This window comes from Thermoascus crustaceus (assembly GCF_041956765.1).
Source record: "Thermoascus crustaceus strain CBS 181.67 unplaced genomic scaffold VTN00scaffold_1, whole genome shotgun sequence".
NCBI lineage: Eukaryota > Fungi > Ascomycota > Eurotiomycetes > Eurotiales > Thermoascaceae > Thermoascus > Thermoascus crustaceus.
This window is the reverse complement of record NW_027192527.1, coordinates 152,889-178,110: the sequence shown is the minus strand read 5'-3', so window position 1 is coordinate 178,110 and position 25,222 is coordinate 152,889. Positions and strand designations below refer to the sequence as shown.

Sequence of the window (25,222 nt, the reverse complement as noted above, 5' to 3'; positions counted from 1 at the left end):
TCCTGGACACCAGGTCGTGGATGCCGTGGCCCAGCTCGTGGAAGAGCGTCACGACCTCGTCGTGCTTGAGGAGACTGGGCTTCTTGGCCGTCGGCTTGGAGAAGTTGCACACCAGCGCGGTGGCGGGGTACCGACGCTTGCCGTCGACATCGATGAAGCCCTATACGAGTCAGTCCTGCCATGCTCCACATAAAATTAGAAGAAACAGAAACATACCGGCTGAATGTTGAAGTTGGCAGCATGGCCGTACTTGCCATCGCGAGGGAACAGGTCCAGGTACAGGTAGCCAACGAACCCGCTGCCCTCCCCTTCATCATCCCACACGCTGAAGATCTGGACATCCTCATGCCAGACAATGTCGCTGCCCTTGCCGGACTCGGCGACCTTGTCCCGGTCCTCCCCGGTGATCTCGACAAACACGAGCCCGAACAGCTCCTCGAAGATCTTCAGCATTCCCTCAATACTCGTCTGCAGCGGGAAGTACTCCGCGATCAGCTGCTGGTCCAGTTGGTAGTTCTTTTCCAGCATCAACCGGTCGTAGAACCGGTGGTCCCAGAGGTAGTAGCGTCCGTCGAACTTCTCGCCCCGGGACTCGAGGTCCTGCTTCTTCAGCTCCTTGAGGGCTTCGATCTCCTTCAGCCCGCCCGCGGTCAGTCGGGAGCGCAGATCGCCCAGAAAATTGTCAACGGTCTGGGGCGTCTTGGCCATCTTGTCCTCGATGCGGAAGGCCGCATGGTTCGGGTACCCGAGCAGCCTGGCGGCCTCGTCACGCAGGACGATGGCCTCCTTGAACAGCGGGACGTTCTGGTTGCACTTGTTCTCGTTGGCGATCATGACCCGCTTGCGCGTCTCCGCGTTCTTCGCGTACTTGAGCGTCGGGAAGAGGTCGGGATACTTGAACGTCAGCCGGAGCCTACCCTCGTTCTCGCCCTCCCCCTTCTTCAGCCCGGACAGCACGTCCTCAGGCACACCGTCAAGCTCCTCGCGCGTGAACCAGATCCCGCCGTTCTCCTCGTTCAGGTTCTTCTGGAACTCGATACTGATCTGGCTCAGACGCTTCTTGATCTGCTTGAAGCGGTCCCGCTTGGGCCCAGCGGGGAGGCCCAGCCCGTTGCGGACGTAGTCCTTGTGCTCCTTCTCCAGGAGCTTCTGAGACTCGGGGTCGAGCTTCTCGCCCTTCTTCAGGACCGCATCGACGAGCCGGTACACGTCCTCCCGCATCGCTGACTCAATGGCAAAGTCGTCCATCAGCTTCTCCGCCTCGGTTGAGGCGTCGCGCAGCTCCTGATCCGTCGACACGGCCTGGTAGAAGCCCAGGATGTGCGATTCAAGCGCCATGATATTCTCGTCCTGCGCGAGCGGCAGCATGACGTTGGCAAAGGTCGCGGCCTCCGGCTCCAGACTGGCAACCTGGTCCTGGATCTTGCGCGAGCGCTCAATCAAGCGGTGGGTGTCGTCCATGATCGACTTGGGCGTCGCTGTGAAGACGGGCGGCGCCTGTGGCGGCTTCCGCAGCTTCTCGGGAGCCATTGCCACGGTGGTGAGGTGTCTCCAGGTGCCGTTGAGCTGGGTCCACGCAGGAGAGACACTAAGGGGCCTTGACGGCCGGATCTGGGTGAGGAGGGAGGAGAGTCTGAAGGAGGACGGGGTGCGGAGCGGAGGAGCCACGGTGAGGAGGTAGCCCAGGAAGAGGATGAAGAGGGAGAGGAAAACGGAGCGTCCCGAGAAGAAAGGCAGGGTGACAGTGTGGCGGAGGAGAGGGGTAGAAAGAGGCAAAGAACAACAGATGAGATAGGTCAGAGGTGAACACTGGGTCGGGCAGGTCTGCAGCTAAGGCGGGGAGTTGGTGATGTCGAACGTGGCCGCCGCACGGCGAGCGGGAGACTCCTCCGCACGCATTAACGATATCCCGGTATACAACAACATCCAACTCCATCCCCAAACCTGTCCTGCTATACAGACTACAGATGGAGCACGATCACGCGACGAACGTCTTGAACAAGACACACTTGACATTCCTCACGGCAGGCTGGTGCAGAAAGCCCGTCATCGCGCCAGGTGGTACGGCAGATGCGTCATCCTTGCCAGCCTCGTCACTCGCTACTGACGGTTCAGAGTGGACTACAGAATCTACACAGGAATGTACTCGACACGGAAATACATAAACAGATATGTCATCAGACTCTATTAACAGCCCAGCTATTTTCACTTCGGATATTCTTTTTCGTTGATTCGAAAATCATGCTTCTTTCACGAAACGAAACGTAAGTCCCTCATGGACGATTCCCACTGCCCAGCTGACACCAAAACTCCATAGATCAACAACGCCAGGTCCCAGTAGGAAAAAGCTGACTCCGGCAGAGCACGATGCCGTCAGCAGCCATCGGAGACGTAAATCGCTGACAGACAGGAACGGAGCAGGGATCGGTCCGATACACACGTCGTAACATTACAACTCTTGAAAAACAAAAAAAGGAAAAAAAAGATAATAGCACGTTCCCAGGTCGTCAGAATAACCTCTATGCGGCGTCGGCGGTCGGGACCGGCTCCGGGATCTTCGTCACCTGCTCTCCAGCACGGACGATCCGCTGGCCATAGTCATCCCGCACATAGCCGACGTCCTTGTTCTCCTTCTGTGCCCGCTTCCAGATCTCGACTTCACAGCCACCGCGGATGACACCAACCCGCATGGTCGAGAGCAGGTTGTGGGCGGCGTTCGAGTGGTTGTAGACACCACCGTTGAACATGGCGGTGGCATCCTTTCCGATGCCAGAGTTGATCATGGCCTTTCCCCCAGGGTGGTCCTTGATGAAGTCCGTCACATCGTGGACGACACCCGCGATGGCAATCAGACCGCGGCCGTTCTTGGCCTGCTCGACATAGTCGTCCCACTCCATGACCGGCAGCTGGTCCAGAGGGACACCCCAGTCGAGCTTGGCGCGCTTCTGGTCGAGCTTCTTCTGCAGCTGCTGGACACGGCCCTTCTCGATCTCGTTGGCACGGAACTGCTTGAGGTCGTAGGCGAGACCAAGCTGCTTCCAGATCCAGATGGTCCACTTGGTTGGGTCGTACTGCCACCATTCAATGGCGTTGCGGTAGTCGGAGGGGAACTCGTGGTGGAAGTTGTGGTATCCCTCACCGAGGGTGACCATGGCCGTAATGACGTGGTCACGGGGAGAGTTGCGGTCGTCGAAGGGCTGGTCTCCGAGCCAGTGGGCCAGAGAGTTGACACAGAAGGTGGCCTGCTGGACGAAGAAGATACGCAGGATACCGGCGTAGACAAAACCGCCCCACCAGTCACCCCAGCCCAGACCGGCCACCAGCATAGGAACGCAGAGACCCATAAAGATGACAACCTTGAGGTAGTTGCGGTGCTGCCACACGACGACGGGGTCCTCGTTGAGGTCGGAGATGTCGGTACGGCCGATGCGCTTTGGGTTCTGCTTCATCACCATCCAGCCGATGTGCGAGTACAGAAGACCCTTGCGGACGGAGTAAGGATCCTTGTCGGTATCGGTGTAACGGTGGTGAGCGCGGTGGTCGCGAGCCCACCAGCGAATGGATCCCTCAACTGCACCGCCACCCACTGCAGCCAGCCAGATTCTCAACGGCAACGTGGCCGAGTACGATGTGTGAGCCCAAAGACGGTGGTAACCTGAACGCAATTGTTAGCTGTGGTTCATGCTGAGAACCAGAGAACAGAGCAGACGTACCGGCCGTGATTCCCAGACCGGTGAAGAAGTAGTAAATGACGGCCCAGATGGCGGTCTTCAGCTGCAGGGGCACCCAGAAGGCCTGGATGCAGCCGTACAGCGGGATTCCGATGATGAGGGTGACATTGAGCCAGTTGACGTGCTTATACCAGTTCCGCCGTGTTATGGGAGTGTCGGCGATATGGACTTTCTTCGAGTCAGTGGCCCGGGGCCGCGGGGCGTCTGCGGTCTTCGCAGACATGGTGACGGAGCTCTTCCTTCTCGACGTCTAGACGTTGAATCCTGGATGAGACAGGAAACGTGGAGGAAGAGAAGGTGGAAAGGGGGAGGGAGAGGAAGAGACGGGTGTGGGAGGAGGAAGACGGGAGACGAGGGAGTGAAGCTAAAAAAGAAAAAAAGCAGAGCAGACACGACGGCGAGAGCGGGGAGGGAAACTGATGTGGAAGGCGACTCCCCCAGAGGATCCACCAGGGCTGTTGGGGCAGCCAGAGCGTCAGCAGTGAGCTGGACGTGTCGGGAAAAAGACCATGATGTTGGTATGAGGCCAGCGCTCGCCTTCACGGGCGTGGTTCGACCCGTACCAGCGCGGCTCCGAGGCCCAACCAGCCGGTTGCCTGTGGCATCTCCCGCCGTTGCTCTGCTGAGCCTGTGAGCTTCTTTTTTCTGTCGTGTCCTGCGTCTCATACTTGCCGTCGTTGTTGGGCCCCCATCCCCAACATTTTCGCTCTTGGCGGGCGGTGAGCCGCTCCGGCCGCTCTGATTGGTGGAGGACAGACGGTGCCTGAGCCCTGACAGGTTGCGTCTGTGCATACGCTTCACGTGTGGCTGGAAATCCATCGGCCTTCCAGAACCGTTCATGCAGCCCTTTCAACGGTTCTCATCTCCGGAATGTCCTGGGCGAGTCGATGGGGTTCCGAATCTCTCGTACGAAGATCAGCCGCTTCAGCACTGATGTTATCCGCGGAACACTTTGCCATCTCATGGTCTTTGCCAACACTGCTATTGTCCCCCAACCCGGAGCTTGCTCGTTCTGTGGCTAGAGATGCGCTTGATAAGATCCGCGTGGCGTGTCCGGATCTGCAGTGCAGTGTTCCGCCCCAACGCTTTCTTTCCTGCTGACGCCCGAAGCTGCGATTCGCCGTTCCGCCTTCCTTCCGCCCGGATGCACGTGACATCTCTCTTTTTTCCTTTCTCTCCTGCTCAACCCGCCAAGGCTCGGTTCAGCGTGTCGAAGGGGATGATGTGTAACCACAGGCGTCAGACTTGTCACAGCAGCCGTGTCACCGCTGCTCGGGTCGTCAGCACCTTACTGTGGTGCGACGAACTCCCAACCTCGGTCTGGCCGGGGTTGGGGAAGGCGGTGATCTGCCGTTGATGTTCCCGCTTGGTCCTTGTGGGAAAAGATCATCGTCAACAATGAAAGTGATAAATCATCTATGGAGCCTTTGTTGATGCCACAATAACAAAGACACCGTCTGGCAGCATCCGAAGAACAACCAAATACCGAGCCCTATATCTGCGTATCTGGTCGAGGACAGGATATATGGAGCATCAGTATACGGAGGATACTTGCAAATATCACACTGGAATTCTGTTGTTGATTCCCTCATTCGTCATCCCCTCGATGCGTTCTTTTGGCGATATCTCGTACAACGTAAGGAGTCGGTGTACCGCTACACCATATCTCCAGATCCAGAGAGACCACAGTAGCCGCCGTGAACCATTATGCACATGGACAATCATGAAACCGGACACGTGCTACCTCCAAGATCCAGAATAAAGATCATTATTAAAATCCAACCCCAGATGGGTCGATGGTAGTTCCATGAACCCCGGATTGCTGCCAAGTGCCCAGGTGCCCACTGGCAGCCTGAGCTGGAGCTGGCGCCCGCCCTAGATGGACTCCTTATCAGGACTAGCGTTGCAGTCTGCCTGAGGCATTGAATCAACACTACCTGATACATTTGGACTCCTCAGATGCGCTGGGACCAATATTCCTAGATGAACCGTTCGCATAACAATAAGGCAAGGGCGAGTCCAACATGATTGCTCTGGGAGTGGGTTTGCAAACCGAAGAGCATCAATGTCTATTTGATGGAAATGCATATGCATTTCTGTTACTTAACACAAAATCGGCCCTCAGTTGAGATATTGGCAAGGCTATTCTGGAGCAACGGATAACCTGATCGGGCTTCTTATATATAAGTACTGATTTTCCGGAGCAAAACCTATCCTCTAATTGTCAGGCTAGACAACATCTACACATATAGGGTTGTTCTCCGATATTGTCCTCTCATCGAGATGATAGCTACCCAGAACAGTTCGCACGCATATAGGTCCTATCAGATTCCACCCCAACCAAGTGGAGGTCCTTGAGAACTCTAAATGAAGTGATGTACAGTACTTTGCACTACAGCCGTCAGGGTAGCAGCGCTTATGCTACATTATTGTAGAGAACGCAAAGGAACGTTACACCGTACGTTCTGCTCGTCTTTCTCTCTTATTTTCCCTCTCGAAGAGGCCTTAACTTCCACAGGCCATTCATGTGCCGGATACGTACAACAGACTCATCATCGCAGACATGCAAGAAATCAAGTACGTGTCAACTTCGTCCCACCAGAGAAATCGGAGTAGTTTGGACATTGCAAGATACATGTGCTTACTGTGATGGTAGATCTTTCATCCCACCACCTTACTCGAATCTATCTATTTCTGTTTCTGTTTCTAGTCACCATGTGGGGCATCTCAGCGAGTCCGGGGCGTTCGCAGCTGAGGACAGAACTATGCATGCATAAATCAGATTTATAATTCTTGAATATGGTAAGCTTGAGTGGATATAATATGAACTTATTTGCGAAAAGGCCATTCGTTGACGATGCAAGAGTCTAAACGCAATTGGATGTGGGCCGATTTATATATTACCCAGGTTAGTACTCCCCACGTATCTGAAGCAGATTAAATCAATATAATTTATAATATGTGAAAGGTGATACGATCGATTATAAATTCATACATCCAGAGTACCTGTCGCGCCCGGTCTGGGCCATCTGGTATGTAGAGCTTCGAAACCGCCCCCGCGAACAGGGAAGAGCCGGAAGAGGTACTAAGGCCTGGGCTGATAGCTTGGCATGGACGCGACGGGACGCAGATAAAGCATGCTTGCGGACCCCGGAGCTCCCCTAGGGTGCGACGCAGGGCATGTCCGGCAGGCAAATGGCAAGAGGTGAGATCGGAGCAGGCCCTGTCTCTGCACTGTTTCTAGAAGGAGGTCACATGCAACCATGGAGAGGGTGTGGTGAGGCGTAGTCAGGGGTTCTCCTGATGCGTAGGACCAGCTACATTACCTACTAAGGTACATGTGCACTTGGTGCCTATGGACTGTAGTACTACTACTCGACGCAAGACATCGGGGCAGACCGACGCTGATAACGATGACCAGCACGCACATGTCACAGCTTGCTCTTATCGCTCCCGGCAGCGCAGATCTCCGCACCGATTGGGTTGCGAGCACGCTGGGGCCTTGCTTTCCCCGGTCGCCAATGCTCGCTTCTGCCCGCCTGTGAGAAAATGTCCGTGATATCGATTCAACTAGAGCTTCACGTCTCATCCAGAGATAAAGGATGAGATACAGATCCAGCTATAAGGCTCCTGATGGCCCCGTCTGGCTAGCAGACCAGTAATCCCCTTCCAATCTCTCACTGCCTGCCATCGACAGCACCAGCTCTTTGTCTGTGTGTTCCAGAGCTGCTGACCTGTCGACGACGGCTTTCAAGCTCTTTATCCTCTCTTGGACACCAGCTCACCGAGCAGAAGGCAGGACATCCACCATGGATGGCCCCGATCGGATCGGACCCGACCTGGGTCCCAAAAGAACCATGTCTGAGAAGCTCCGGCGCGTCGTCAGGGCCTTCATCACCAAGTAAGTGGCTCCTCAGTCCCGCCAAGTGTCGAGACTGCATGAGGTTGCAGTCTAGTAAAGGCCCCAGTTCGAACATCTTGCTGACAGAGCTGCATCACAGGGACGGGCTCGTGGGAGACTACGACTATGCCTTCCTCTTCAGGCCCAATCTCCCCTTCATGAAGAAGCCCCGCCAACATGCACCGTTCTTCGGGCTCAACGACAGGATGCCCGTCCTGCTAGCGTTGATTCTTGGCTTCCAACATGCCCTTGCCATGCTGGCCGGTGGTGCGTATTCCTCGCAGGCATGGCATGAACCGTGGACCGTGGGCAAGGACTGATCGGTTGCAGTCATCACTCCCCCCATTATCCTGGGCGGTGCGGCCAATTTCACTTCGGAAGTCGCCCAGTATCTGGTGTCAACTTCCCTCATCATGTCAGGGATCCTTTCCGCCGTCCAGATCACCCGCTTCCACGTCTACAGGACCCCGTATTATATCGGTACCGGTCTGATATCCGTCGTGGGCACCTCCTTCGCCACCATCCCCGTTGCAACCGGGGCCCTCTCGCAGATGTACTCGACGGGATATTGTCCCGTAGATGATTCAGGCAATCGTCTACCCTGTCCCAGAGGCTACGGGGCCATCCTGGCCACCGCGTGCTTGTGTTCGCTGCTCGAGATTGGTCTGTCATTCACCAGCACCAGGATCTTGAAGCGTATCTTCCCCCCGCTGGTGACAGGTCCAACAGTGCTGCTGATCGGTGTGAACCTGATCGAAACTGGTCTCAAGAACTGGGCCGGGGGATCGGGGACCTGCGGAGATGACCCGTCAGCTCGTGCGCTCTGTCCAAGTCCAACAGCGCCGCACGCCTTGCCCTGGGGCAGCGCCGAGTTCATTGGCCTCGGGTTCTTGGTCTTCGTATCTATCATATTCTGCGAGCGCTTCGGATCTCCCATGATGAAATCATGCGCCGTTGTTATCGGTCTGCTGGTTGGATGTATCGTAGCCGCCGCCTGCAATTACTTTGATCGCTCCGGCATCGACGCCGCTCCCGTTGCATCTTTCGTCTGGATCCACACATTCCCTCTGACGCTCTACCCGCCGCTTATCCTCCCCTTGCTTGCCGTCTACTTCGTACTCATGATGGAGGCTATCGGTGACATCACGGCAACCTGCGATGTCTCCCGTCTCGAGGTCGAGGGCGGCCTGTTCGACTCGCGGATCCAGGGCGGTGTCCTGGCGGACGGTCTCAATGGCCTGCTGGCCGGTCTCTGCACCATCACGCCAATGTCAACTTTTGCCCAGAATAACGGCGTCATCGCGTTGACCAAGTGCGCTAACCGCAAGGCCGGCTACTGCTGCTGCTTCTTCCTCATCGTCATGGGGATATTCTCCAAGTTTGCCGCCGCCCTTGTGGCAATCCCTTCTCCCGTCTTGGGTGGTATGACCACCTTCCTCTTTTCCTCCGTGGCCATCTCGGGCATCCGCATTATCTCTACTGTTACCTTCACCCGTCGGAACCGTTTTATCCTGACCGCGTCCGTCGCCATCGGCATGGGCGCGACTCTGGTTCCCGATTGGTTCTCTTACTTTTTCACCTACCAGGGCGACAATAAGGGCCTGCAGGGCCTGCTCAATGCTGTGGAGCTGATCATGTCCAATGGTTTTGCCATCACGGCATTTATCGGTCTGATCCTCAATCTCTGCCTCCAGGAGGAGACAGAGGAAGCAATAGTAGAAACGGATAATCGGCGCGGGTGGGACGAGATCCGCCGTGTCGAACCGGAACAAGAGGCGAAGAACTCAAGCACGGACCTGGAGACCCATCCGGAGAAAGGCAGAGGCTGAGGGGCGTCACCGCCACAGCTCCCGCGTAGGGTGTTATTTTAATGCGGTTTGACTGTATATCTAGTATTCTTCTGCGCCTGTCCAGCTCCAACCTGTCTTGTTATTCTCCAGCATTTACGATGTGGTCTTCCTTTGGGGTTAGATATCCGCGAGCCTGAAAATCCCCGTACGTCGGATCTCACCCCGCATCGAGGAGTAGGCGGATCGCGATCTCTTGGATTATTATCCCTGTGCATTTGTGCAGATCCGTGCAGAATCCATGGCCAAGAGAATGGTTCCTGGCCCGTGCTCCCGGACTATAGGGTCTCTCCACTTCACTCCATGTGCCAATTGGCGACGTACTGCAGATGGTCCAGCGAACAGATCGATCAGCTCAACTCAATCTTAGCGGTCAAGTCTAGAAATCCATCGTATGACAGTGGCTGACACCAAAAATACTTCTCGGCCTGCAGCTACTGTGGCGATGCGCAGCCAATTGGCGAACGGCCCCAGTGGCGTCCCAGCCTCAGGGTCCTGGCCAAATGCGTAGCATACTCTATACCGGTGCAAAGGTACGCCTAGATATGAGACGACACCTCCAAATTTCTATCATATTCTCTGCCCGTCTCTCCGGCCAAGTCACGGATCTGGCTGCCGTCTGGGCAAGAGATCTCGATCTACTACTGTGAATCTGCAAGATCACCCTCTAATGCATGTCGCCCTACGAATCGGGATCCTCCGCGCTTCGAACGGCCTTCGGGATCGAAGATATCACGCTCCGGAACATGTGCCGGAAAAAAAAACTAATTTGAGATCTCTTATGCGAGTGGCAAGTCTTCATGTGATAGATGACGTCAAAAAGGACATTGAGGCCATCTTCAATAGTGAAGCTGAAAGTATCGCTACCACCGCCGTTACAGTGAGTTGGATCCATCATAATGGAATCTAGAGATCTCAGACCCAGTCCTACGGGACTCTTGGATCATACGCGTTGCATTGCAGCTTTAGGATTCCGGGTTGCTTCCTCTTCGGCCCCCTTACACGATACAGAAGTCCACCTATCATCGCGAAGAGCGAAACTCCAATATCCCTCAAATGGGGCAAACATGATCATCCATCTTGATACCGTTCCATCAAGGGGATGGGGGCCAGATTCATGTGCACGCCGATAATGCCGGGGTTCGAATTGCTCCTTTCTTTCATACCCCTTGTTCACCACTGCGCAATTGCTATATTAACAGCCAGCATGCTCGTTTCAAGCCTGTTCTTGATCCACCAGGAAGCCTGATATTACAGTGTTCATGAGTCTCATTTCTTTATATCACTTCGTATTTGCCATTGCACTGTCCGGCTGAAGTACATCTTCCCTATCAAGAGCACCTCTTGTTAAGCATTCTCCTTTGACGATGTTTGCCGCTTCTCTTGTGGACTTCGTCCGGCATGGAGTTGATGTTGCCGCCATTGCGTGGCGAGACATCTGTCTTCGCTATCCTCCCGGCCTGATCGAGGTTGCTGGCTCTGCCCTCGCCCAGTTTTTGGGCTTTCTCCTCCCGGCCACAATCTACCTCATGATTGATTTGCTCTTCCCGAAGTTCTCCGCAAAGCACAAGATCCAATCCCACGAGAAGCAGCCAACGGGACGGCAGATCGTGGACTGCATCCTGTTCGTCCTCTTCAACCATGTCTTCCTGATTGGCGGGCACTTCGTCATGCTGGGCGTGTTCAAATTCCGCTACTCCATGTTCGTCATCGACCCGGAGCTGCCCTCTCTCTGGATCGTCCTCCTGGATTTTGTCTACGCCGTTCTCTTCCGCGAGGTCCTCTTCTACTACGCCCACCGTCTGCTGCACCACCCACGCGTCTACTCGTTGATTCACAAGAAGCACCACCAGTTCACGGCTCCAATCGCCTTTGCCGCCGCCTACTCTCACCCGATCGACCATCTCATTCAGAATGCCTTCCCCATTGCCTTCCCGATGGTGGTGCGCCGTGCACACTTCCTCTCCCATTTGTTCTTCGCCCACATCGTCCTCTGGGACGCCGCTGCCGCCCACAGTGGCTACGACTTTTTCCGCCTGCCGGCTGCGGAATGCCACGACAAGCATCACGAAAATTCGGGGCTGAACTATGGTGTGCTGGGGCTGATGGACTGGCTGCTTGGAACGGACAGACTCGGCTGGGAGAAGACGAAAGCCGCAAAAATGAGTGAGAAGCAGGGGTTCCCGGAGAAAAAGAAAGCAGCGATCTGCTGAATTTACATCCAATCACGGCCCTCCCGTCTGTCCCACTTGACAGGTGACTGTGATCATCTACCTTCTGAACAATGTCAAAAGGTCAAGTGCGAGCCGACGCTAATGCAGCAACAGTCGAGCACATGATGTCTCAACCACTCTCAAATACAGCTTCCTCTCAGACAGACATTATGCGTCTACAGCTGTGGTGAAGAGTCCTACAGCCTTGTTCCTTGCCGTTCTATCCGGCATCCCAATTTGTTCCGATTCTCATGTCGGTTTGTACCAGTTTCCCTTGATTTCCGATGTCCGTTCAGCGATCAATTCATTGCACTGCATCCAGTTTTTGTCCACTCGATAGCAACTAGTTCAGAATGGAGTCTTCTCTCTTCTGTGCTCAATGGACGATCGTATGCCGCACATTCAATGTTGCGTCATCGGTGGCTTCCTCTTAGTCCTATGCTATCCCCTTGTCGTTTCTTTTTCATTGTCTGCCCTTCATGTCTACTCTGCTTTTTGGTTTTGACGACGACGACCATGATTACGATTATAAATGATTACAGCCGCTGTCTGAACTTTTTTTTCTCTCGGTTTTGTTCCAGTTGCACTCTACTCTGGCGGCTGCTTGTGTCAACTTATATTATATACGCGCGTTACGATGTAAAGGAGATACTATACACCGAATCCAGAATGAACACATTACATGTTTTGCACATACGGTGGTATATTTTGTTATATTTTGCCTTGCTTAGTTGATTAGCAAGTCAATCCATGCGCTTACTGCCTGCTCGTCTATTCTATCTACAGTACCGCTAAGCACAGTCAGTACGTTTTAGCTTATCTATCGATCTACTGACTCGTGGCGTTTGGCGTTCTGTACCTGACCGCCTTCCAAACCCGAGCTCGGTTCCATGGATCCCCAGTTAATGATCTGCAGGAGCTGCATCGCCGTTGGAATTTCTTTCTATTTGACCGTTTTATGCAGGAACATGACAACCGACACAAGATCAGCTGGATGCGACTGCGCCGCTTTATTGACGCGGCGCTTTTCCCCCGCACGGTATGCATGCGGGCCTCGACGGAGCCTTTTTTTTAAGCCCTACCCGCGCAGTTGTCATTGTCAAGAACCCTGCATGATCGTCAATTGTCCGAACAGAAGACGCGCCAGTCGCTCTTCAACGCGTGCTCTGTACAGAGTACTGTGCGGGGTATTGGTTAGCCGCGATGATCCATCGTCAGCGTTGACGCGGCGACTCTTGTATTCATATTTATTTATATTCATATTCAACGGTACTGTGTTTCTTCTTATATACATGTGAGCCCTTCTCCCAATCAATCAATCAATCAATCAATCAACATTTCCAAGCCAATCCGCAAGTTTAAATTTTCAAAAACATCAAGCCCAACCCTAATCCGCATATCTCTCTCTTTGTCCTCCCTTTCTCTTGCAGGGATAAGAATCTCCATCTGCCCTATACGAAAATAGCTCGCTCACCAACTCACTAGCTGGCCTGTACAGACAACAAAGTACCGTGTCCCACACTTGCAGCAGTATACTATACTATACATGCTCCCACTCCAAACCCGTCCGTCCAGTCTCAGGCAGCTAGTCTGCATAGGGTATATGGATTCGATTCGCGACGCGTGTGCAGACGCAGACGCGGCTCGCTATGCAGGTATGGTCCATATATTCCCGGCATCCAGGATATCTGACAGAACTGATATATGTGGACGCGGCGCGGCAGGTGGTGACGGCCGTTTCGTTTCGTTTGTTAGTGCATGCCTGGCAAGGTTCGGTTCAGGTTGTTTCCTGACTCAAGTCTCCTACTCTGGAGGCTTAGAACTGATCTGACTCAGTGCCCTTCTCCCATGGAGTCGATAGTGTCGGCTTTCCAGGTGGTTTGGCTTCTTAACCGACCGGCTTATTCGAATTGAATGAACGGTCCGATCTGTGACAGATGGAGACTTCTTTGCTCTCCATAGTTCTGTACTGTACAGTACTCGACAAAAAGCGGTACGGCCCTGATGCACCAGCCATCCGTACCATCCGTATATCAAACGGACACCGGGCCGGTTTTTTCTTCTCAATATAGGTCCGCTTCGGTAATGGGGTCATACATCGTTGCGAGCTCCTCTTCCTCCATAGCCCAGTACCTCTCCTTCGCTTTCTCCTCCTCCTCCTCCTCGTCGATCCAGCCGTCGTCGAGATGGTCCGAATCAAGGGCGCCTTCGTCTGCGTCTGCATCTGCGTCGTCATCCTCGTCTTCGTCTTCATCTTCATCTTCGTCCTCGCTGTCCGCAATCTCATCGACTTTCCGCTTCCGCCGTCTCTCAGGGACAGGGACAGAGACAGGGACGGGGGCAGGGGCAGAGATATGGGTAGGGGTAGGCACCGGCTCAGGTTCAGGTTCAGGTTCAGGTTCCAGCGGCGCGGAGGGGAGTCGGGTATTCGATATCTCGCGTAGGCCGTCCTGATCAGTGTCAGTACTTCGCCTTTCCTTGAAACCCAGAGAGAGATGAATAGAGAGACAACCCACCCCTTCAACAACAAACGGAACGATATTCTCCCCGCTCCTCACAGCAATCCCCCTCCCGCCCCTCTTCATCACCTCCGCAAACCGTACATTCCTCGCCGTGAACCCATCCATCTCCATCTCCGCCTCCGCAGCAGCCGGTGGCGGCACCAACCAATCCCGATAGAGCACGACCCTCGCACGCACAGCCGCCTCCCACGCGCCCCCCGCCAGCGCGGGGGACAGCGTCGCGCGCGGCTGGCCCCTGATCTTGGTGTGCGTCTGATTCAGAAGCAGCACCGCCATGCGATCTGAACTACTCGACGACGTCGCTGCAAGCCTCGCCAACCTCCCCGCCAAATCACCCACGACATTCCACTTCCTGTTCAGAAGCCACTGGATATGTCCCTGCTGCTGCTTCTGCGTATCTTTACCCTGCGCGAGAAGACGGGCCTTGAATTCCGTCGCGTTGGGGAAGTAGGATTGGAAGGGGCCCGAGATGGAGTCTACGACGAGGAGGGTCGTGTCCGGGGGTGGGAAGTTTTTGGGCGGGTGGAGGAGGAGGGCGAGGAGGTGCGGGAGGGAGGGGGTCCAGAAGTAGATTAGTCGTTGGATGAGGGAGTCGGGGTCTGTCGAGGTCGAGGTCGAGGTCTTACTCTCGCTCTCTGCTGGAGCTGGAGACGATGATGGGTCGGTATCTGCTGCTGGTTTTGTTCTCGTTGTCTTCATGGACCGGAGGAGCATTTTCTTGAGGCGCGGGATGGGGATGGGGGAGCCGGTGTCTGTAAGCATGTCAGTAAATAGCAGTTCATAATGTCTGTCATGTCAATGACAGTTCGAGGATAGGATAGGATAGGATAGATATGGGAATAGGAGGAAGCCAACCAATCCAAACCACTTTCCCTTCATCCTGCAACGCATTCGCTGCTACTCTCATCCTATATCACACAAACACATACACATAAGTATCTCCCTACTTCTAAATTGAACTCAGAACTAAAAAAAAAAGAAAAGAAAAAACGACACAACAACGACAACCCCCGACACTGACTTTGGATAATTCAATATTTAATATTTCAATATTCAAAGTCCATAACCAGGAATAATGGATAAAGTGTCATATAACAACATAACAGAACTTACGCCAACGACGTCTTCCCCACCCCCGGGGGCCCAAATACCTCCGTCACATAGCCCCGCGGGATACCCTTTGGGCGGTGCTGCTGATGCGGACCCTGCGTCGAAGTGGCACCCTGGGTTCCCTGAGGCGACGCGTTACCGCTCAACGCCTCATCGAGCCGATCGAGGCCTGTCGGGATAGCACCAGACCCGGCTGATGCAGCTGCTGATGCCGATGCTGTCGTCGCGCGTAGGGACTGCGACGCGGGGAGGGAGATGATGCGGTCTGTGGAGGACAGTCAGTTATGGAACATGTAAATATGGAACATGGAACAGGTAGATTTATTTGAGGGTTAAGGGGAAGGGAGGGGCTGACTCACGCGCCTCCGGACTGGAGAAGTTGCTGATATCATGGGCGGTGCTCATGGTCCTTGTCGCGTGCGGATGCGGATCCATCAATCAGACCGTGACTTGTTTTCTTTTCTCTTTTCTCTACCTGCTTCCTTGCAATCGCATTGCCCAGAAACTATCTGTTATTTAGAATTAAATCAAGACGGGACGGATGCTTCCTTGCACGAAGTACTGGAGAGTTATCTGACGATATGGATGGACGTTCTCGAACGCTTCGATGGCGCGGCGCGAGAGATCGGCGCTCGTTCCGCCTCCGACGGTTATCTCCGCCTCGGCCTCCGCTCCGCAAGTCAGGAGTTCTCTTACTACCGCTTTCCTTGCTTTTTTTACTTCAATTCATTCATGGTCAAAGTTCCAATCCAAATTCACACTTTACGCTACTTGCTTTCTTTATCAGATGTTTCTTTGACTTAAAGTTTTATTTAAGAAAGCTTCTTCGATGCGGTGGTTATTGTTGTGGTCAGCAAACATTTTTAGTTACTTTGTACTACATACCTAGTTGTACTTATATCCTGTCTTACTGACTGACTGACTTGTATTCGATGTGATTGTTCGTCTGATTTTGTCGAGAACACTATATACCTGTCCGTCCGTCCAAATGGACTTCTTTTTCCTAGATACCCCCGCCGCAGCATCCCTTTCATCCCCAGTCACTTATATCGTCTGCTCCCTACCCATCCTCTACCTCCTCTACATCACCCTCTCCGAGAAACTCCAAGCGGAAGATACCCCCAAAGGATGCCGCCGACTCGGCCTCCCCCCAGGCCGGAGCAACCTCTCCGATGAATTCGACCCGAAGTACACCCACGGTGTGCCTCCTTCGCAGGTTGATGAAGCAGGCCAACCCCCCTGGCGCATCAAAGCGCTCGTCGCGTACCCGATCAAGAGCTGCGCGGGGATTGAGTTCGACGTCGCCGACGTCGTCCCCACGGGGATGGAGTACGACCGGCAGTTCTGCTTCGCGGAGTTGCTTGCGCCGAGGAACGTGAGAGCCGATGCGAGTGAGGAGAGAATGCCTAGATGGGAGTTCAAGACGATGCGGGATGGGAGGTTCAGCAGGCTCGCGCTGATCAGGTCGGAGATCTGGGTCCCTGATCCAGATGTGTCTGGGTATGATCCGGGTCTGGAGGAGGTGAAGTCGAATGGGGTCCTAGTCATCAGATATCCCCGAGTCACGAAGGGGATCTGGTCCCTACCACTGAAAATCGCCATGGCCATCGGCCTCTCTCCACGCGAAACCTCATTCCGCGTCCCTCTCCACCCCCCTGCAGACCAAATATCGAAATACGCCTCCCTCCCCGTCAAACTCTGGAAAGACTTCCCCCTCTCCTACGACTACGGCATCCACATCCCTCAATCCCTGCGGGACTTCCTCTCTCCAGACCCCTCCTCACCACCGCTGACTCTCTTCCGCGTGAACCCCGCCCACCACAGACAGATCTTCCGCTGCGCCCCGCGCAAGTCGGAGCTAGGCTTCCAGCCCGTCACGGGCTTCGCGGACGCGTACCCGCTGCACCTGTTGAACCTCACCAGCGTGCGGGACGTTGCGCGGCGGTGCGCGGACGCGATCCCGCGGTTGAGCGTACGGCAGTTCCGGGCGAATATTGTCGTGCAGGGACCCGGGGCGTATGAGGAGGATGCGTGGAAGAAGATTCGCGTTGGGGGCAAGACACACAATTGCAACAAATGCATCCTTCAGGATGAAAAGCAAGGGCAGAAGCAGCAGCAGGATGAAGGAATCGAAATCCACACCGTCTGCCGCACTGTACGGTGCCGCCTACCCAACGTCGACCCGGACACGGGCATCCGACACCCCTCTGAGCCGGACAAGACGCTGAAGAGCTTTCGACGCATCGACAGGGGGGATCCGACGAATGCATGTTTGGGGATGCAGCTTGTGCCGGCCGTTGAACGTGAGTATTCTTTCTCCCCCCCCCCTGTTTCTTCATCGTCTTGTCTTTGTCTTTGTCAACTTGAGATACAAATAGGATGATATTGGTTGGTCACTGACGAAAGAAACAATAGGATTCACACTCCGCGTCGGCGACCCCATCTCTGTCCTGGAGACAGGCGAGCACTTTTACATCAAGATGTTGGAGCCGAGTGAAGGGGCGGTATAGACGGACCATCCATGACAGATTAGAAACAAAAGAACTAAAAAAAACCCATATTTGTAATCCGCTTGATAGAATGTACTGTACTTGATGAATAAAATCTAGATATAACATGACAGATCCATCTTTGCATATTGATTCATGTTCACGATGTATTGACTTGATGAGATCTCTCGAGAATGCGTGCGCTTCTATAGTCTGCTGTACCAATAAGACAGACAGCTGGGAGCAGAGTGATGACAGAGAAACATGTACAGTGCGGTACCTATAGTGTAGTATAGACAGCTCAAAAAAGGCAACAGCATTCCCCTTGCAGTTCGGTTCTGGTTCAAAATAGGCAATTCTTATTGTTGACTCAGATGGTTGACCTGCTGTAGATATCAGTAGATAGATAAGGATCCAACTATAGTGAAGAAGAAGAAGAAGAAGAAGAAGAAGAAGAAGAAGAAGAAGAAGAAGAAGAAGAAGAGAAGAGAAAATAAGAAAAAAGCTACCATACGTCCGAGAACCACCCTACCTCATACACATGCTTAACTTGATTATTCCTAGGCTGCCTCTCCCCTGAAACCTACCTCGTACAGGTCCTTACGTTATGCCTAGGGTAGCCAGTAGCTAGGCTAGGCTAGATCGGCGATGGCTGGACATTTATTCCGTTACTACTGTCCAAATCTAAAATAATGATGATGATAATAATGACGACGATGATGACGACGGTAATATAATAATAGCTCCGGCAACTTCACACTGCATAAGTACATAGTGTATGACTTTCTTTTCTTCCTTCCAAATGAGCGTCTAACTAAGAACTGCGCGGAATGCCACCCTGCCTTCCTGGCTCCAGTAGCTCATTATCTCTCTATCTTTCTGTCTGCTCAAGTATATTCTCAAGATATATTAATTCATCCATTCATTTCCTTCCTTTGTCTTGACTTTATGATCGGATTGCCTCTGTGGTTGTGGTTGCGGTGATGAGATGGCACAGCCAAAAAGCCTTTTTTTTTGGTCTAATACATTCTGATTTTAAGGAGAGATATATATAGATCAAGTACCGGATAAATAAACGAAACGAAAATCGCATTTCCACAAGTCATGGGTCCATGACGGCATGGAATCTTTTCAAGGGGGCTATTTTTATCTATTTGATTTGTTTGTTCTTGCTCAACGCCCCGCGTAGCCTGGCTATTAAAACTTAAGAGGCATCTACCACATTATCATACCAGACTACCTCACTGTACGACAGTATCCACATCAAAGAAGATATACATTAGGTAGGCATTGTGGTTGTGAAAGCGGTATTTTACTCCACGAAGGAAGCGGGACCATATGGATGTAGGTAGGTAGGTGTTATGATCGGCACAGGCCTTGCATGAGATAGCATGCTACCCCTCATGACACGTGACCGGTAGTCCATAGAGTAGTCCAATATGGGGACTACTAGGAGGACTACATAGTCCATGGAGTAGTCCAATACGGGGACTACTGGAAGGACTACACAGTCCACAGAATAGTCCAACATAGGGACTACAGAAAGGACTACAGAAGAGCTACAGGATCATGTATATAAAAATGCTCCTTAACCATAGGGATTAAGACCCCATGGTCAACTCAAATAGCAATCCTAGTGTTAACATTGCTAGTAATGACTTATTATCTATCTTTTCCTTGTCTTCTGTCCTTTGAGATAAACCCAACGATCCTCCGCCTAAGAAGTCTTAGGCCCGTCGTTACAGTAGGTAGTTAGTTAGAGAAGCTCTAGATAGATAATATATAACTTCACCAGCAGGTTTACCATCATGATACTATGGAAATAAAGGTCAACTGACTGCTGAATTGTTCTGAATTGCATCAGGTAGGATGGTAAAGACTATCTACATAATGTTGAATCACCAAGGCTATTTATCTAGGTACTTATCCTCCGCGCTTCCCCCGCCCTGCGCAGCGCAGCCTGGTCGTTACATAGAGCATTCACCAGACTATATCCTATGACAATACATACAACCCTGTACATCAAACAGACAGCCTAATCTCAGTCAGCATTCTGTTCTGTCTGACCCAAGACACACGTAAGACACATGCAGGCAGTGGAAGGCAGATGTGCAAGGCATCATCAAAAAATTAGAGTGTATGTTGTTGCATTTTTTTTAATCTTCACTGTCAACCTACCCATGAGGTAGGTCGGACTTGGGGTTAAAAAACTTAATCATTTGCCTTGCCTTGTCTTGCCCTTGCCTTTTTTTCCTTGTCTTGCTCAACCAACACAAGGTCCAAGGAGTAGAGAAAGGAGAAAAGGGGAATGAATGTTCGAAAAGAAGAAACAAAAAAAAAAAAAAAAAAAAAAAAAAAAGAAAAAAGCGGATTTGCTTACCTATGCTATTCTATCATCTGTTAAATGTACATTACCTAAAGATGATCCTAGCTCCTGGGTCTGCAAGGTAAGTGTGAGTGTAATCAACTGGTAGTAACGCTGAAAAGGCGTCGAATGTTGAGTTCATATAGCTCGCTATTCCTTTCCGTTATTATTAGAAACGTCGTCGCTAAGGCTCCTCCGGAAGTGTCACTCCCCTGATTTATCTCTGTAAAAGAGCGACGCTTTCACGGGCCTTAGGACGTTAGTATCTTAGTATGTAAGGAGAGGAGGATCCAGTCTGATCAGATCCTTATGTTGGGTGAACTGGATGTCACAAGTACAAAGAGAAGGAGAAAAGGAGAAAGAAAGAGAAAAAAGTCTTTTTAACATCGTCCTCCAGCACGGAAATACGATACATCCGAATAACCAAGTCAAGCCAAGTCGAGTCGAGTCGAGTCGAGTCGAATCGAATCGAATCGACGAACAAAAAAAAAGGAAACCACCCCACAAAGCACCAAACCAACGAAAAGGCGAAAAGGCGAAAAGAAAATTGGGAGGTGTTGTGTTCTGCATCAACCGCGAATCGAACGCGGACCCTCTTGCCTTGGGGGTTTGGGGGTTTGGGGGTTAGGTGGCGCCACCAAAAAAAAAAAAAACAGTCTTAGTAAGCTACCTAAGCGGCTGCTGTAGGGGTGTCTCCGTACCTAGGGGCGGCAAACGTGCCGAGGATCGACTTGATCGACCGGCCAGACCGACATTCTGCCGATTGCGGTTGCGACGCATGTTTCTATTCAAAGATCCGAGTATCGGATCTCTGTCCTCCGATTTGTTTCATCACCACCATGGATTCAGGATCTATGGATATGATTATGATCGGTGAGAGGAGTGCGGTTCAATGTAACTAACTATTTCTATTATTATTATATCCTGAATATTGGATTTGGATAACGGTGATCATAATCTTATTATTGTGTCTGTTTGAACTTCCCTGTAGGATTCTACATACATATATATATATACATAGCGAACTAGCAATGCCTTCTGAAGAAAAAAGTAGGAAAGGAGAAAATGAATGGAAGGGTCAAGTATAACTTAGTAGACAAGTTAGATCAGATCAGATCAGCTCTTTCTTTCGTCCCATGAGGACATGACCATGAGAAGATACTATCTATGGATATAGAGCACTGAACCAGAGCACTGTACCAGCAACCTGGATACTTTAGGTAGATTGCATGCATACATGCCCACTCCTCCACTATATGGATCTGGAGATTGATTCTTTCCAGAATAATTCGATCGATCGCTGGAGAATGTGCTGGATATCTAGGCACACTTTTATACAGCCTACCAATATATGTATAGTCTACACATGCACACAAGTTGAACTAAATCTTTCATCATTCAATGTCTAGTGAAACAGGTAGAATCGAAGTACATAGGCCCAAGGCGCAACATAGGCAGACATGTACCCAAAACAGAAGTCTTGTCGCTGTCATCAGGTCACGTTGCATCAGATTCCATCCGCCTATCCGCAGCCAGTCTATAAGTGCAGTTTTTAGAATCTCATAACACCAAGCTCTCAAAATCCCTCCGTCAAAAATTGTGAATTGAAAAAAAAAGACATCAAGAAGGTAACCATTAGTGGCCAGGAGAGGAGAGAACTGGTCGAGCTGGGAGATGGCCAATGGTGGAGGGGAAAGAGTCACAATATTAGTAGAAACACAAAAACAAACAACCAAACCCATCCGTCTATACTGAGTTGACTCCGTGCAACCGACCGTCCAACCGACACCGATCGAAATATGCCCGTATAAACTATACCATAAATGCAAAGAAATCTAGCTGTGTCGTGGCTCGCGTGAATGTGTTGCCGTCTAGGCGGCTGGTTTAGAATCGATCACCAAGGTCACCCCCGACGATGGAGGCATTCGCCGAGGACGACCCTGACGAGAACCCGCTGCCCGGGTTCAGCACATCCTGCACGGCGACTTTCGGCACCTGCGGCACCGGCAGTTTTCGTTGCGTGCCGTCCGGCCGCGACATGATGTCGCTTATGCTGGGACCCACGTGAGGCTGGTTGGGGTTGTACAGGTTAGGGCCGTCCGGCGACGGCTCCATCGGAGCCAGCGCCGGCGTGTGGTGGAGGGACAGATGTCGGATGGATGGCAGGTGCAGGTCGCTCGAGCCATATGGCCGCAGGCGCGGAGAGTGCGCCGGGGTGGCCAGCGGAGTGTGGTCAGGGGTGGGCGACAACGAATCATGCGAGAAGGTGGGAGATGATGGTGCGGTCGAGTTGGGGGAGTTTGGTCTCGACCGCTTGATGCGGTGCGCATATTCGTCGTCCTCTGCGGAGTGCGAGCGGTTGGAGATGGCGTACTGAGACAACGACGGCAGGCGACTGCCGCTGTGGTGGTGGGAGCGCGAGCCAAACAGGTGGTGGCTGCGAGAGCTGTGGTGGAAGCTCGGGTGGTGGTCATCCCGCTCGACCTGGGACGCGGCCGTCGCCAGCAGGTTGATGTCCATGCCGGACGAGGAGCGATCGCTACTGCGTCCATACGGGCCCAGGCTGGAGCGCATGTGGGATGCGTAGCTGGAGAAAGAGTGCGGGGGCGAGACATCCGGGGATCCGACCTGCGAGACCGGGGCCGATCTCGTGATGGGCTTGCTGGGAGGTGGCATCATGGATCCCACGGTGTTTGCAATCCCGGACTCCTGGCCAGCAGCAGCAGCCGCAGCGGCCGCGATGTGCTGCGCCTTGTTGCTCCTCCGCGAGTTGGGGTTGTTGTGTATTCTCGAATGGCGGGTCAGCTCGTCTGAACGGCTGAAGCGCTTGGTACAGCCGGGATACTGGCAGGCGTGAGGCTTCTCACCGGTGTGAGTGCGGATGTGCCTCGTCTGATGCTCCAGGCGGTGGAAGGCTCGATCGCAGAGGGGACACTTGTACGGCCGGGGCAGATCCTGGCGCACCTCTTCCGTCGCGGGACGCGCACCCTTCATGAGGGGCGGCAGTAGGCTGACGGAGGAGGCCATGGCCGAGTCGGACTGTTCTGCGGAGGAGGAGGCGGTGGTGGTGGCAGCAGGAGGAGCAGAGGTGGTGGGCGCGTCGGCGGGTTGCGCAGAAGAGGAGAGCGTGGTGGCCGGACGCTCTTCGTCGGCAGCGTGGTCGGGGTTCAGCAGATTGGAGAAATCCACTGCTGAAGCTGGCGGTGGCATGTGAAGCGCCTGAAGGCTGGAGAGTTTTGCGGAGAGGCCGGGAGGGCGGGACGCGGAGGTAGATATGAGCTCTGCGGGTGTAGGGAAGGGAGAGGAATGAACCGAGGCGAAAACGGCTGGACTTGCCGATCAGCACCCTGGAGAGCGTCCCGACCAGATCTCAGCAAGGAGAGAGGGCTGCGCAAGGATAGGGCTGTCCCCAAAGACGTGCTGTAGGTCCCGTCCGGGGTTGTGATAGATAATAAGCGCCGGTCGAGACGCAGAGCGCGGATCACGGGGTGGACGAGACGAACGAGTGGTGTTAGGATGGTAGGACGGGGGGGGTATGGGAGGGTAGAGATGGGGGATGATGAGGAGGATGTGGGAGAGGAAAGGGGAGGGGGGGGGGGAGGAGAGGAGAAGAAAAAATCTGGAGAAGACGATCTGGGGGAGGAAAAGATGTAAGGAAGACGGAGGAAGGGAGGAATGGAGGGGAAGAAGAGGCAGACGGAGAGATCGGGGAACAGACGGCGAAGGGGGGGGTATCGGAGCCGGAGTCGCAGAGACGGGCGCAGTGTGGGGAGGAAGGCAGACCGGGGGGGGGCAAAAAGCAAAGAAGAAGAAAAAAAAAGTGCTGGTCTGGTCCGCCTCACCAGACGCTTTGTTTCCCTTTCCTGACCCTTCGCTCCGGGTCCTTTCCCACACGGGACCGAGTGGAGGCCAGGCAAAAGGGAAAAAAAACAGCAGCAGAGAAGATGGAAAATGGAATGTGGGGCAGTCCGTCCCGCTATCCTGTCCTCCTGGGACCTTCGAGGCTGTGCCCTTCCCCGGGTCGGTGCGTGTGTCGTGAAGGGCCCTCCGTACTGATACTCTTTTACGTCCCCGGCTACCGCGGGTGTCGACAGGTCTCACTTCTATACTCGCTGAAACAGGGAGAAAAGGGCGCATTTTATCCCACCATCCGCCCCGGAGTCAGCAGGGTGCAAGGTTCATGGCACGTTGGCCGGGGTTGGACGGGGGCCGGGGACAGATAATGATGATGACGATGATGATGGCATGAGGTGATGACGCCCGCGACTGAAGCTCGAGGGCCAGACCTCATGGCGTGCGAACCAGGTCCCGGGCAGAGGGGGCAAGGGGCAACTGATGATACCATCGTCCTACCTCTCCCTTACCGTACCATACCGGGCCGCGGACATCTGGGCAAGCGGAAGTGAGAGAGCGGATCGCTGCTTCGACCTGGAGACGCGCCCCGGAGGCCCAGCCGGAGCACGTAGGCCGACCAAAGGCGGAGAGAGCTTGCACGAAAATCGATCGGGATGTCGCCAGCGCGGGTGAAGATGTGGGGGAAAGAGGCCATGGCATCAGCTGGCTGCCTACGACAGTACAGTACAACCCCGGAGAGACTTAAGCATAGCAGAGATAAGTCCAGGCACATAGCACAGGCACCTCGTCACTCCAACCAGTCATGAGAACACCCCGTCGCTCGCCGTCCGTGATAATAATGCAGTCACCTGCGCAAGGCCCGTCCCTCTCCATGATAAGCCCGGACAGGTCTATCTAATGATTACCCCAAGTCCAGTGATAACGGAATGGTGAAATGGTTAAACGGTTAGCCTCCGGCCGAGCCCAAGTACCGGCCGTCGTACCGTCCCCGTAACAGAAACACCGAGTTTTTCCCAGGCAGGCCCGGCCGTCGCCCGTCTCCTCCAAACCTTATAGTCTTTGCTTTCCCCCTTGGGCTCTCCGGACTATCAGCTGTGCCCCGTACTCCGTAATCTCTCCAAAGGTTCGCTATCGCCTTTTAGCTGCGGTAGGCCAGCGATCATTGATCCACACCCCCCTAGCTGCTGAT

The 25,222-nt window shown here is 53.3% G+C and overlaps 8 protein-coding genes across 8 annotated transcripts; 4 read left to right on the top strand and 4 right to left on the bottom strand.

The window, feature by feature from the left end:
• Window positions 1–10: 10 nt before the first annotated feature.
• VTN00DRAFT_58 (uncharacterized protein) lies at window positions 11–1,936 on the bottom strand (the record flags this gene model as incomplete). The annotated part of the gene is made up of 3 exons (XM_069432369.1): window positions 11–160; window positions 217–1,809; window positions 1,859–1,936. Coding segments are annotated over 3 exons (1,821 nt in total), but the record flags the coding sequence as incomplete, so codon positions are not given.
• A 583-nt stretch (window positions 1,937–2,519) lies between these two features.
• On the bottom strand, window positions 2,520–3,954 carry VTN00DRAFT_57 (uncharacterized protein; the record flags this gene model as incomplete). Its single annotated transcript, XM_069432258.1, has 2 exons — window positions 2,520–3,655; window positions 3,714–3,954. 2 exons carry the CDS (start codon window positions 3,952–3,954, stop codon window positions 2,520–2,522), a joined length of 1,377 nt encoding a protein of 458 aa, XP_069290765.1.
• Window positions 3,955–6,612: 2,658 nt separating this feature from the next.
• Window positions 6,613–6,975, top strand: VTN00DRAFT_56 (uncharacterized protein; the record flags this gene model as incomplete). The annotated part of the gene is made up of 3 exons (XM_069432147.1): window positions 6,613–6,639; window positions 6,700–6,763; window positions 6,836–6,975. The coding sequence occupies 3 exons, from the start codon at window positions 6,613–6,615 to the stop codon at window positions 6,973–6,975; spliced, it is 231 nt and encodes a 76-aa protein (XP_069290764.1).
• Window positions 6,976–7,540: 565 nt separating this feature from the next.
• Window positions 7,541–9,461, top strand: VTN00DRAFT_55 (uncharacterized protein; the record flags this gene model as incomplete). Its single annotated transcript, XM_069432037.1, has 3 exons — window positions 7,541–7,632; window positions 7,733–7,899; window positions 7,963–9,461. The coding sequence occupies 3 exons, from the start codon at window positions 7,541–7,543 to the stop codon at window positions 9,459–9,461; spliced, it is 1,758 nt and encodes a 585-aa protein (XP_069290763.1).
• A 1,385-nt stretch (window positions 9,462–10,846) lies between these two features.
• On the top strand, window positions 10,847–11,692 carry VTN00DRAFT_54 (uncharacterized protein; the record flags this gene model as incomplete). Its single annotated transcript, XM_069431926.1, has 1 exon — window positions 10,847–11,692. One exon carries the CDS (start codon window positions 10,847–10,849, stop codon window positions 11,690–11,692), a length of 846 nt encoding a protein of 281 aa, XP_069290762.1.
• Window positions 11,693–13,755: 2,063 nt separating this feature from the next.
• On the bottom strand, window positions 13,756–15,729 carry VTN00DRAFT_53 (uncharacterized protein; the record flags this gene model as incomplete). The annotated part of the gene is made up of 5 exons (XM_069431815.1): window positions 13,756–14,142; window positions 14,209–14,966; window positions 15,070–15,122; window positions 15,328–15,589; window positions 15,684–15,729. The coding sequence occupies 5 exons, from the start codon at window positions 15,727–15,729 to the stop codon at window positions 13,756–13,758; spliced, it is 1,506 nt and encodes a 501-aa protein (XP_069290761.1).
• Window positions 15,730–16,312: 583 nt separating this feature from the next.
• Window positions 16,313–17,834, top strand: VTN00DRAFT_52 (uncharacterized protein; the record flags this gene model as incomplete). The annotated part of the gene is made up of 2 exons (XM_069431705.1): window positions 16,313–17,627; window positions 17,740–17,834. The coding sequence occupies 2 exons, from the start codon at window positions 16,313–16,315 to the stop codon at window positions 17,832–17,834; spliced, it is 1,410 nt and encodes a 469-aa protein (XP_069290760.1).
• A 4,228-nt stretch (window positions 17,835–22,062) lies between these two features.
• Window positions 22,063–23,388, bottom strand: VTN00DRAFT_51 (uncharacterized protein; the record flags this gene model as incomplete). Its single annotated transcript, XM_069431595.1, has 1 exon — window positions 22,063–23,388. The coding sequence occupies one exon, from the start codon at window positions 23,386–23,388 to the stop codon at window positions 22,063–22,065; it is 1,326 nt and encodes a 441-aa protein (XP_069290759.1).
• Window positions 23,389–25,222: the final 1,834 nt, after the last annotated feature.